The sequence below is a fragment of the Haemaphysalis longicornis genome, unplaced genomic scaffold (assembly GCF_048455015.1).
Source record: "Haemaphysalis longicornis isolate Haplotype H1 unplaced genomic scaffold, Haemaphysalis longicornis Haplotype H1 scaffold_7, whole genome shotgun sequence".
NCBI lineage: Eukaryota > Metazoa > Arthropoda > Arachnida > Ixodida > Ixodidae > Haemaphysalis > Haemaphysalis longicornis.
In genome coordinates, this window is record NW_027526422.1 from 76986234 (window position 1) to 76999579 (window position 13346).

Below are 13346 nucleotides of genomic sequence, written 5' to 3' on the forward strand. Positions count from 1 at the left end.
ATATATGTACAATATATACAAGGTAAACACTAAAACACGAAGACAAAAAAAACACAAGAAAAAAACAACAACAAAAACGAAGCACCCACACACACACCGTTTAGTTTATGTGGGGAGAAAGCGGAGAGCCGGGAGGAGTCCTGACGCATCCATGTAGGACCCCAGGGCCTCATGGACTCCGTCCTGCTCTCTGGCACTGCCTGGCGGCCACAGAAATTCTTCGAGGGGCCGAGCCCCTCCCCCGAAGGCTGCCAACAGTTCGGTCCTCCCTGCCTCAAACTGGGGCACTCCAGGACCAGATGTGGCAGGGTCTGGACAGCCGCCCGGCAGTGCTGGCACGACGGGTCATCGATGAGTGCTAGGCGGTGTTTTCGCTCGGTTGTCCACACGCACCCCACGCGTAGGCGCAGGACAGCCGAGCGTTGATGTCTGGGCATCCGTGTGGCCCGGACGGGTGGTGGGGCCTCTCCAGCGGCCAACCTCGGGTCCGGGTGCTGGGCCCGTACATGTCGCTGTATCAGCAGGCGGGCGTCATCCGCAGCTGCGTGGGCTGCCGTGGGCGAAGGGGGCAGCTCGTGGGCGTCGGCGGCCAGTTCGTCTGCCCTCTCGTTGCCCTCCAGCCCAATGTGGACTGGCACCCACTGCAGCCGCATGCGAGTCCCCCGCTGGGCCAGCCGTGCCACCTTGTCCCGCACGGCCCGCACCAGGAGGGAGCGCGGGTCGCCCTCCTGGATCTGGAGTAGGGCCACTCGAGAATCACACAGCAGGGCGCAGCGCTCGGGGGAAAGCGTTTGAAATTCAAGGTGTTTCAGTTTTTTCTCGCGTTTTTCCCCACGTCTGTCGTGTTTTGAATGTAGCTGAACGAGCTACCGAAGGGTAATTCTTGCCAACAGAAGAAGGTTGTGTTTTGTCTCCATGACCCTTTAAAAGCAGCGTAAATGTGGCGCAGCCAACTTGAACCGTTTCGCTACCTGGCTACTACCGTTATAACCAGAGGTTACTTAGAAGGACAGATGGTGTGGATGCTGAGACGTCGTGCAATTTGTACACCTTAATCGAGACTGTTGCTAAGATGGGGAAGGAGAATGCGATGGGGAGAAACGACACAGATGAGAAGGGGGCGAGAATATGGGAAGAGAGAGCCCCGACCATTCGTGCGCGCTTGCAACATTCCAGCAGTAAGGTCAATTGTACGCGGGTTGCCCGAGGGAACCCAAAAGGTCTCACTGAGTACTGTGCAGTGCATAATGGGAATTCAGTAACCGTGTTGCCGCGTAGCCTCGGGCTCCTGTAGCGAATATACACACGGTGACGCAGTGGCTTGGTTGTTGGCGGAGGTGAGAGAATGCGAAGACCACCACCTCAAGGCTTTTCTGATGGAGGCGAAAAGCAAAAACGCCCGTGTGTACGAGATTTCGGGGCACGTTAAAGATCCTCAGGTGGTCACCATTAATCCGGAGCCCTCCACTACGGCGCGCCTCATCGTCTGCGTTGCGTCGGCGCGTTAAACCCTACAATCAATCAGACACATCCTCCCTGAAACCCCTGTCACCTACCCTCGCACCCATAGAGGAAAGAAAGCTTGGGAGAGGCCCCGGGGGCCCTGGCGCATTGGAAGAAGTGTGAAGGAAGTCAGGTCGCTTTTTCACCCTCCCATGAGGCCAGCGGCAAGCGCGTCTTAGCAACGGCATCGAAGGCTGGTCCACTGAGGCCGTACGACCATATCCGATGGTCGGCAGGCGCCGAGAGAGCTGACGACAGCGGAGGGAGCAAATGCAGATGATGTGGTCTCTGTCCGAAAAATAGAAGTAAAAGAGGAGGCCACCTAAAATGACGTTCGTGGCTTCGGTAGAGCTGACGCCAGGGCCTCCGCTTAGCTTTTTATTTCTTGCATGCTCACACCTTGCAACGCCAGTCTGTAACGTAACGTGGAGAGATAAAAAGTAAAAATTGGATTTGATTTCATTTTGAGTGAACCAAAAGCAACCACAGAGGAGTTATACTTGCGCACGTGGAACAGATCTGTTACAGATCATCCCATATTGTAATTCTTTGTCTATAGGTTCCATCGCGCTAGTTGTCGCTGCCCTGCATTAAATCGCCGCGGTCGCACTCTAATGATGTTTCGTCTGCCTGTCCCGCTTTTTATTTACAAAAAAATATCAGTGTGATTTAGTGACATCAGCCTCTAAACAAAGTTGAGTTTACGTTTTAAATTTAAAGGAACTGGGAGGACAAAATACAAGGCCCTTTTGCGTGAAAAAACTAACTTTTGGTAACATTGCTCAACACCATTCCCTCCGTGGAAGACATTGCTTGCACATAAAATGGTGAGAAATATTAATTTCCTGAATTTCGCGTTAGGCGATGTCAGCAATGAGTGCAGCAGAAATACAGGAAACAGGGTTATCAGGGCGTTAACCATGCAGATGAATCTACTTTGATTGTAATGAACGAAAGTGGATTGAGGTAAGGATTAACATAGATTAGAATTGAATTGGGCAGATTAAGGTGATATTAAATGAAAGTGAGTGAACGATACAGCGCTGATACGGTAAAAATTACGCCCACCTCCCCTCGCGGGAACCCTGGTGTAATGCGGCGCTGAAGGGGGTTCCATTGGCGTCGCATCAAGCAATTGTCGGGTACGGCAAGATAGCAAGCGCGGACGACCGTCGACTGAGAGACCGGCCGGAGCACGGCACTCCGCTTCTATGCGCAGCGCGCCCGAAGGAGAGGGGACCGCGGAGAGAGAGAGTACTGCACATGCGCACAGTGCGCAGCTGCGCGACGCGCGAACGCAGATGTTGGGAGAGAGGGTTCACTATCGGATAGAGGAGAGGAGGCGAGCGGAGGAGAGACGCAGCTGTGCGGACGCGGATGACGGACGCACTCAGGACAGGGCCGCCGGCAAGAGATGCTCCTCTCAGCGTCGCATCTAAAAGGTGAAATGGTACAATATGATGGCTGCTGTGTCAACGGGCGGCCGCGCATATGAAAGGTACCAGCACAGTAGTACAGGTGGGACCGGAACCGCCTCGTCGGCGGCTGAAGTGAATAAGCATGGCCAAGCTCTCACCTTGAAAACACGTTTGCAGACTTAGGTGCCCCAAAACATTTTGTTTGAATTAACTGTTCTAAGTTTGTGCCAAAGTTGACATGATGATGATGTTTGGAGTTTAATGGCGCAAGGCCGACTAAGGGCAAAGAGCGCCAAACAATAGTGATTACACGAAAGTGGCATGGATGTAAAAGTAGAACATTTCAGTAAAAATAAACCAAGTAAAAGACAACGTAATGAAGATGACTGGTGTAAAGGGCCAGGTTGTCAACATGCCCAAAGTTGACATCGTTTTGTTGGTAACATGGGAATATTTGCAATGAATAAAACTTGTATTTTATCTTTATGGTTTTTTAACGTGAGAACAAACACATAATATACCGTGGCACGCCATACTGTCAGTTAATGGTTGCTTGAGAGCAAGCGTTCCCGTTCTCTTTTCGCAGTCCTCGCCTCGAAGTACCAGTACGTAATTGAGAAGACTCACCTGCAGCTTCAGCAGGAAAAGTTCAACAAGCACGATAAACTAGAGGTGAGTTACGTCTTTGCTTTGACACTTTTAGGAAGCGTGCACGCAACGAGTTGGCTGACAGCAAATGCTGTCAGAGACATACATACATACACACATACATACATACATACATACATACATACATACATACATACATACATACATACATACATACATACATACATACATACATACATACATACATACATACAGACAGACAGACAGACAGACAGACAGACAGACAGACAGACAGACAGACAGACGTAGAGGCCAAAATTTCTGCCCTTAAGTAACCCAAGAAAGACTATCGTCTTTAAAAAGCATTCCCGTTGGGTGCGTGTATGACCAGATGCCCCTCATCAAATTCCCATTGGCAGCGAAGGCGGATATGTACCAACCTAATGCCCCTATTGGCTGCGAACCTGCATATGCGATTCCCTGGTATCCTCATATGCGATTCCCTGGTATCCTCATCGCATACTCGATGGGTTCGTGCCACTCAAGGTTGGAGGGTACCTCCCCATCGGCCTGTCGGGAGGAGTCCACGTGAACGTCTGAGACAGGAGAGCTTCTAAGCAATGCCCCAAACACCTGCACAGCCAGTCGCCGATCACGTGGACAGCGGTGGCCGTCATGACGCAGCAGGTGTATAGGAGGAAGAAGGAACGGGAGTTATATTATGCAACGGGCATCTCGGCACCACACAGCTTCTCTGGCCCTCCACTTCTGTCTGACAGAATGGTACTCCAAATTCAAAGCGAATGTTTCTTTGGCTCTTCCCCGGTTTTGACGGTGCTGCTGCTGCCGCTGATGTTTGTTCACGTCCTGATAAATGCACACCTTTCAGCATCACTGCTCCGTAAGACGACGTGGACAGGGGGTGATTGCAGCCGAAGTGCACTGCGTAATCAATCAATGAACGCCATTGTACCGCTTGACTCGCGGCCTAGAGTTGTACTCGCATATGAACAACTGCAACAACTTACTTTTTTAGCTATTTCATAGTTCATTTACACCACGACTCTAATCCCGAGACTTTCAGGCACGCCGTGCACAAGGGCTGAAGATTGATCTTTACCACGGGGGTACCTTAACGTGCGTCCTATGCATGACCATTTATTTATATTCTAACGAGGATAACGGGCCGCTGCTGCCGGTAGTCAAAGGGGCCACCTCGTGCCAAATAAAGCGCTGTTTCAGCCACTCCGTGGTGGCGGTCGCTGTGGCTGACTCGCGTACAGAAAACCTTCGTTATGATCAAATCACTTTGCTCGTACACGCTAAGTTATCGGTGAAGGTGGGCTTCAGGACAACGCCCCAGAACGACCATTCAGCGTGCTTAAATGTGGGAATTTGGCGAATGCGAGGCCCAGCATGCGATTAAAGTAAAAACTAGGATCTCCGCTGGGACATCTGCGCAAGGCGTGCGTGTGCGCTGTTGTCCCAGCGCAGATCCTAGTTTTTACTTTAATCGCATGCTGGGCCTCGTCATTCGCCAAATTCCCAAATTTAAGCACGCTGAATGGTCGTTCTGGGGCGTTGTCGTGAAGACCACCTGCACTGATTTCTTAGAGTGCAATATATCGCTTCATTCAAAGTGTGCCATGGTCCCCACTGCATTCTACAAAGAGAACATCATCTCCGCGTTAATGAAGTCGCTTTCCTCTCCCTAAGACTTCGTGTAACGTAGGTTTATTGTATGCTAAAAGCACTCGTTCGTTCCTCCTGCTTCGCAGATCAAGATCCAGGACATGCCAGGCTGGGTGTTCGGCAACGTAGAGGGTGACGCGTACCGGGGTAGCCTCGGTAAAGCGATCACCCTGGGCTTCCTATTTCCGCTTATACGACGGATCAATGCCATTGAAGTGGAATTTTCGGCGGGCCTCGCGGTGAGTCGAACCTTTCCTATGTGAAAAACCCTCGTTGTACGGTTAATAATGCCGTGGGAGGGGCGTAGAATGTCATTTTAACGCGATAAAACAATAAAACAAATAAAAATTTGCGAAATTTAAGGGGGACTCACCTGTTGACATCCATATGGAACTTAATACTTCCTGATCCATGGTCTTAAAAACCATCGAGCAGTAATGCGAAGTTTTAAAAGTACATATAGCTACATGTGCACAACGGCCTGGTTTGCTTATTTTAGACATATGCCACTTCTATACTAACTGGCATGGAACACAGATATCGCCATCTAATGAAAGCTACATGAACTAAAACTTATTTATTGTTTATTTTTTATTTCAGTAAAGATGGGCTACATTTCTAAAAGAAACAAACTAGGAACATTTAGATGGATTTGTAAAACGTTTGGTTTTGGCACACGATGCTTTTTAGGCCCGCGGGTCATGAGTTAGTAATTCCCATAGGAACGCGATCAGGTGTCCCCCCTGTAATGCCCAATGTATCATATATGATACGCAACCTTTAGTCTTTTTACTCGCACACTATGCCAATTCTGACACCTCGTTAAAGTTAAAGAAAACTATAGTTCCATAACTTGCCGCTTCAGTCCCACAAACAGTTTGAAAGATGGCTTCCGCCATCCTAAGCACTCTCGGCGGGTCTAAACTGATTTTTATGGGTACATGATACACTGTTTTATGGGTATGTGATACACTACATACGCATTTTTCCATGTAGATGTACATATGGCAACGTATAAATGGGGAAATTATAAAGTATGTACCTATATGATATATTTAGGTAAACAAATGACTACATTTTATGGGTATACGGTACATTATGTAATTTAATAACCTCGGAAGAAAAAAAATTCGGTTTTTTTGTTGGAGTACGAAATTTTAAAGTAATAAAGCATTGGAATTTTCATCAATTGTTTGCATCGTCGGGGTATTACAGGATGTGATCAGGTGGGTACCCCTTAACACTTGCAAGCCTAGTTATGATGAGTGAAAGGTCTGTTTGGTTTGGTTTTGCAAAGACTACGTCCGCAGTGTTACAGCGGCCAACATCGGCTTTGGCTGAGATTTCGCAGCTTGCCGTGCAGGTATGTGAAATGATTGATTGGATTGAGTCTGTCTTCTGCGCTAAAGCTCCCGCGCAAATGGCTCAGTCAGCGCGCCATCCATGGTGAGACTGAGTGACCAAGCGCCGGCGAAGCAGCCGTTACACCCTCGCATAGTCACGTTGTAGGCCAGCGGCGACGCTCCAGGCGAGCGCTGTTGGAACGCCCGTCCTCAGCGGATCAGGCATCGTGACGTCACATTTGCCACACTTGTTCTCCGGCGGCTCCATGTCATTGCTACGCGGTGAACAACCTTTCGAGACGTTCGCTCTAAAATGGTTGCAATGGAGTCAACTGCGAGTGCATCTGCCCATCATCATCAACAGCCCACACAGGTCAACTACAGAACGAAGTCCTCTCCGAATGACCGCCAACCGCTTCTGTCCTGTGCTGCTCGAGTCCATTCTTTGGCCCCGAATTTATTTACGCAGTTAGATTATCGATTTGTAAGAGTAATTGTAATAGTAATGTCTTTGTTATCTACCTTCTTGTGAACGAGAATTATGTTGGTCGTTTCCCAGGCAGAGGGCACTTTGAGAGTCCTTATTAAAATGCCTGAAAATAGTGCCGTGAGTTTTTTTCAGTACAATATCTCCTCCCTCTTTTTAAAATATACACGGTTATGCGTCGTCACCTGAAGCTTTTGCACTTTCATGTCCTGGAGAGCCTTTTCCACTTCCTCTTTAGTTATGTGTGCGATATCGCAAGCTAAGCTTTTACGCTCAGTAGTTTGCCGTGGGTTTACGCAGGGGTACTGCGTGGTGTAGAATCGTTCTGCAACTTTTATCATCCAGTCCACGTTACGCGTAATGTGACCCTGCTTCTTAGTGCGTGCATTCGTTCTTTGCCGATAGCTAGCTTTGTTTTAATTGTTTTCAGGCATCCTCCTATTTCCAGCGTTTTCTCAATCACTGCTATCTTGTACGCACGAATGTCGTTTGTTTTACACATGTTAATAAATTTCGACAGCTCTGCTTAATCGATTTCATCTGCCGTACTCGGCACTTTCATGTTCCTATGTTTCGCAATTAGGTTCTTCGTTTTCGGAGTTACGTAGTTTTCTAGTTTTTCTACATGGTTCTTCTCCCACAGCTGCGGCTGATTCTGTGATTGCCGTTGTTGGGTTGTCATTTAGCCTGTCGACACGATCCTCGTTCTCCTGGTTTAGAGGGGCGAATTGGTTTTGATGGGTTATTTCATATTCCAGCGTCCTTTCATTGACTTTATGCTGGGGTTCTCACTTCTCACGAGTTTCCTTCTTTCTATTTTGAAATTAGGCATTACTTTGCATCTAACCATCCTATAACGCTGGTTCGAACCTTACCTAGCCCCTCTACGTCATGCACAATACCGTAGTTTTCACTTAAGACGAAGTAAATTTCATTTTTTTGTTGAACCGTTGGTACTCTTCAATGTCCATTCCCTATTCTTTCGTTTGCGGAAGAATGTGTTTATTATCCTCAGATTATTGCTCTCTTCAAATCCCACTAGTGTATCTCCTCGACTGTTGTTACTGCCTATCCCGAAGGTTTTCGCGGAAGGTTTTCTCCTATCTGCTTTTCACGTACTTTTGCCTTAGTTTCCCACCACAATCGTGAACAGTGCTGTGCCCTTCTTCATGAGTGATTCGACATCCTCTGTCTTAATCATAGTAGTTAGCTATTGGCGCATAGGCTTGTACTATTTTTAACCTGTATCCCTGATTTAGCTGGATCACAATGATTGCGACTCTTTCGTTTACGCTGAAGAGTTCCTCTACGTTTCCTGCTATTTCCCTGTGGATTATGATTCTAAGAATCTATAAACGTTGAAGTAGGGCGCCTCGATTCACGCGCCGCCGTACGACAGCGCTGGCATCGAGGCATCCGACTTGCAGCAGTGGAACGCGGTAAATTTAAATTGACTTGAGCAAACTTATAGCGTGTTTATCTTGGGAGAAGCGTGACGGAAGAGGAACATGAGAGGTGAGAAGAAAAGCGAAGGGAGGCACTTACTTTGCAAAAGTCGTCAAAGATTACCGTGTTTTGTCGACATTTGCAACGGAAGGAGCAGATACACGGCCAATTTTTTGAGGCGCTTGATGCGTCTTCGCTGATCATCATCATTGTTTTTTGAAACCTTGTGTAAAGTTGGCTTCCCTGCAGCTCGTTTTGGTGATGAGACTCTCCATCAGTTAGGAATGCAGCTTTATTCTGTGGGGTACCAGATGACAAATAGGGTTACTTCAATGTCAGGTAAGGGTAGATTACCGTATTTACTCGCATAATGATCGCACCCGCATAATGACCGCACCGCTTAAGTATGTCGTCCAAGTTTAATTTTTTTTAATTTCCCGAGCAATGAACACCCCCTGAACTAGCCGCAGCATTATGTCGTATGTGGGCAATGTCTATCTGGTGATGGCAGTACGTACCTCTGTTCCTTCTCTTTCGAAGAGGACATGGATACGTTATTGCGGCAGACTTGCCGATATTAGCGATATCGGCCAGCATGCGTTCAATATTGAGGAAGAAATTAACTCACTAAGGGCAGATAATATACTCACAATACAAAGAAAAAAACGCGCTCAGGTTGCTGAGTCGACCGATATGTCTGCTTTGATGTCCCGCACTGCAACAGTGGCAGCCACTAATTGGTCGAACTTGCCACCTCGCAGCAAACTCATACTAGCACATTCGGCAATTCACGAAAACAGGGCATTTTGCGTCACTCCGCAAATCGGCTGACGGCGGTGGGTAGAGTTGGTATTGTTTTTATTTATTTTTGTTATGTTCATGAGAACTATTGTAAAAATGTTTAGTTTTCTGTGCTCAAAAATGTTTTCCAAAAAAATTACCCCGCGTAATGAACGCACCCCTAAGTTTGCATGGAATTTATTGAAAAAAGTATACGATCATTACGCGAGTGAATACGGTAGATCAATTAGGTAGTGCCGGACGGGTCGGGTCAGTCGGGTAATGTATGGTTACAACAAAAGCGTTCGGGAAACGTTTTGTGACCTGGTCCACAGAAATACCCTGATGAAGCACGCTCTGCCCCGGCTGAGCTCTGGTGTAGAGGGGAAGTTACCGCGTGTTGACATTGAAACGGTGGGTTGGATTGTCCCTGTCATAGCTTTTTACGTAGAAGCTGTTCATGGCTAGGGTTCTGTGCATTTTTGTTCTGCGTGTGCAACAACCAGGGCCTCGAATTTGATGCGAAATCATTTGATCTTCCGGATAAGCTGATACGCCTCATTGCTTGGGTATGGATTTTATGTAGATTAGTTGTCGACAGGCCCCTAGTTGGAGATCATGAGTCTCTCAAATGGACAATAAAGATTTCTCAAACATTTGCCGCTCTCCGCCGTGCGTCGCCTTTGTGTACGTTCGCACCGCCCAATCTCTGTCGGAGTTATCAGCACCTGCGGGCATGGTTTCCTCCGGCTCCTCGGGGTTGCGGTCCCGTCGTCAAGAGAGGTTGCCGTCCACTATTTGAATTTCACTTCCGGTCTGTCATTCTAATGGTGAGCTTGCGTATAATCCGGACTCAAGCTCCACCCCCTCCTCTGCACATAGTGAAATTTCCTCATGAATTTTTCTCGTTTTATTTTGGCGGTGTATTTGTAAAGTAGGGACAGTGATATGCACACTTACGCAAAACCAGTTTTTTCTTCACTGAAAAACTAGCAGGGTAACAGTGTACCGTATCCGCCGTTAACTACTCCATTGCATGCCACCATATGGGCGTTAGTTTTGGAGTATTTGTGAATTAGTCATACTAACATATGTTACAAGTTGCTTGTTTCTGACGGTGCAAGCATGGAAAACATTCTGCCCCTTTCTGCGCCTCTACGTGTATACCTTGGTTACTGTAGAGGCATTTTTTTTACCTGAACTGGCTGCACTGGTGCAAGCAGTGAAGCATATGTTCATTCTTTTTACTAATTAATATTCCCAGTAGCATTTTGCACTGGTCTGCACGACACTGCACTAATCTGCGCCAGTTCAGGTTAAAAAAATGCCCCTAGTGTTGTGATGTAGGCTGTAGAGGTATAGGCCAACTTGTACCTTGAGCTGGCGCGACCACATTGTGCAAGCTCGTCTAAATCTTTACAATTTCTACACCAGTTTGATTGGTGCAATCGACAGATTATCGAACTGCGCATGCGCCGTAGAAAGCATGTAATACGTTATTAAGGCTTGAAGGATGAAAACTCATATGATTGCATTTTCTGGTTTCAGGAACACCAGGGCGTGATGGGCTTGTCCGGCGTCCACTTCCTCCTTGGCCATTTCCTTACCATAATGACCTACGAAGTGATGGAAGGCGGCATGTTCCTTGGGATGATGTACCTGTACGCCAAGAAAAGTAGGAAAGCCTACGCCGAGAGTATGAACCTTGGTGTGATGCTGACGTCTCTTGGAATTTTTCACATCAACCATGCGCTCTTCATCATCTTCATATCCTGGATCTTTCCGACAGGTGAGCTGTGTACCTAGCGGCTGTTAGTTCTACGCCACACTATTTAACAGACCCAAAAAGCACGCAACATTGATTATGGAGAAGATCAAGCAATTTTTACCTCGAAACAATTGTGTTCGGTAAATACGGTTTCTGTTAAAAAAAATCCATTTAAACGGTCGAATTTCACAGCATGGAGTGCAACACTAACTAAATCTTCATAGGTTTAGGAGGGGAGGTTGAAATCATGAAAACAGGCATTGCCGTTAGGCTTGATAAAAGATCCAAGAGCCTTTCATTTATTTCATGATGTGGCCATGAATTTCTACTATTTCTAGTCTACGCCGCTTGTGAACATTAAGCACATGTAAATTTTTCTCTAGAATTCCAAAACTGTAACTGAACTGAGCTCTAAATGTTCTGATTATAAAGCTGGCATCCAGAGGTCACGATATCTTTCGATTTTATCATCACACGCACGGCCGGATTACAGTTAGCGAAGCTGCTACAAGAGCCTCACAAAGATGGTGCCACGTCCTGGGCGTGATTCTCTCAGCTATGGGGTATTCGTAGGACGCATAAATAGATTAACGGCATCATTATGAATTAGTAGGGGTATAGACAAAAAGTGCAGAGATATTCGATTTATTTTTTTTACCGTATTATGCAATCCGTATAGGCCCGGAGCTTCGCGACTGATGCGGCGCCTGGTGTCGCCTTCGCGCGGTGTGTGGGGGAACACCGCTGAACTGCATGTTGATAGGCGCTCATACGAGCATTTTAGCTTTCTCTTGTTTTTTTTCTGACAGTCAGCGCATTCTAAAAATTGTGACTGTCACGTCTGTATGCAAACAACATTCCAGAACACGTCAAAAACAATTCAGGCTGAGTACGGTGCTAGAACACCAGCGATAACTTCTGCTCGCGTTTTGCGCATTTTGCTCTCACTACCGTTAGCCACGCAATCAATAATCCTGGCCAGCGTCAGACGCGTGTACGCGTATTGTCATCGCTTATAAGGTGTGATAAATCGAGTGTATAAAAAGTTGGTTGAGCCGGGCAACGCATAAATTCCGTGCGAGACATCAATAAGGATGTCCTTTCGTCTCAGCTGAAACCAGGCAGAACTCATCGGGCACAAATGGACGACAATCTACAGCATTGCCAACCCACCATTGCTGCGTCTTAACGAGGAAAGTGATTGCTGAATGAACGCTTTGGCTGGCACCTTTAGCGTACGACTTCTCTTTTTTCCTTAAACAAACAACTCATCCCACAAACGACACAACAGCTACGTCTTTCAAGGTGTCACCCGTTTATACTGTTTAGCATACAAACGAAGGCACAAAACAAAAAAAGCAATGCATGAACAGAATAGTATTTGCTAAAGCCCAAATACTCTTGCTTTTTGGCCCTGGTAAGGTACCTAGTGTTCTATGGGCATTAGGGTTTAGGGTGCACGTTAAAGATACCAAGGCGGTCAAAGTTAATACGGAGCCCTCTACTATGGCGCGCCTAATCGCCTGTGCAGTGTCGGTGCGTTAAACTTCACAATCAATCACTATAGGGGTAATCAATCAATCAATCAATCAATCAATCAATCAATCAATCAATCAATCAATCAATCAATCAATCAATCAATCAATCAATCAATCAATCAATCAATCAATCAATCAATCAATCAATCAATCAATCAATCAATCTCTGCACGGTCTATCTGGCTTCCGGCGATGTTTCCACTAAGCTCTTAGCCGCGGACGCGAACTAGTGGCTGTAATTTGTACCAGGACAAGCCGGCCCGTCTTCAATTGTTTAAGGCGTGTTGCATCGTTTAACTGGAGGTGTCTTTACGACATTGCCTTCCGAATGATTGCCATAGCAAGAAAATGACGCCTGCATTGACAACCATAATTTTTCGAACCGCAGACCGAACTTACGGCAGTATTTCTCTTGTCTGAAAGCTTCTTAGCATTACGCACAGGACAGACCCTGCCCAAAACTGAAAACAGTCGCCTACGTGGGTCCTAAAAAATCCACGAGGAAAACTGTATATGTAGTACAGCGCGCATAAGTTTTAAGCGATGTCCTTCTGCAGGTTGGGCAGGCATCATTGTGGCCATCGTGATCACCGTGGTCCTGCCTTACATGACCGGGATCGGCTCCCTGGACGTGTCCGTCGCCGAGTACATGCTCCAGAGTAGGTGGCACAAGTTGCTCTCTGCCTTCCTTCCCCACACGGGCCTGGCCAGCGCACTGAGGATCGCCTTCATGGCTCGCGACTTCGAAGGTACGCATTCAGG

General features: G+C 47.1%; 1 protein-coding gene across 1 annotated transcript in view; it reads left to right on the top strand.

The window, feature by feature from the left end:
• The first annotated feature begins 2963 nt into the window (after positions 1-2963).
• LOC144146368 (phospholipid-transporting ATPase ABCA3-like) overlaps positions 2964-13346 on the top strand; it is a 65302-nt gene continuing 54919 nt past the window's right edge. The window contains exons 1-5 of the mRNA XM_077678325.1: positions 2964-3021; positions 3508-3593; positions 5309-5461; positions 10827-11067; positions 13142-13333. Of these exons, the coding sequence (XP_077534451.1) occupies positions 2964-3021; positions 3508-3593; positions 5309-5461; positions 10827-11067; positions 13142-13333 (730 nt within the window). The remainder of the gene's footprint in view (positions 3022-3507; positions 3594-5308; positions 5462-10826; positions 11068-13141; positions 13334-13346) is intronic.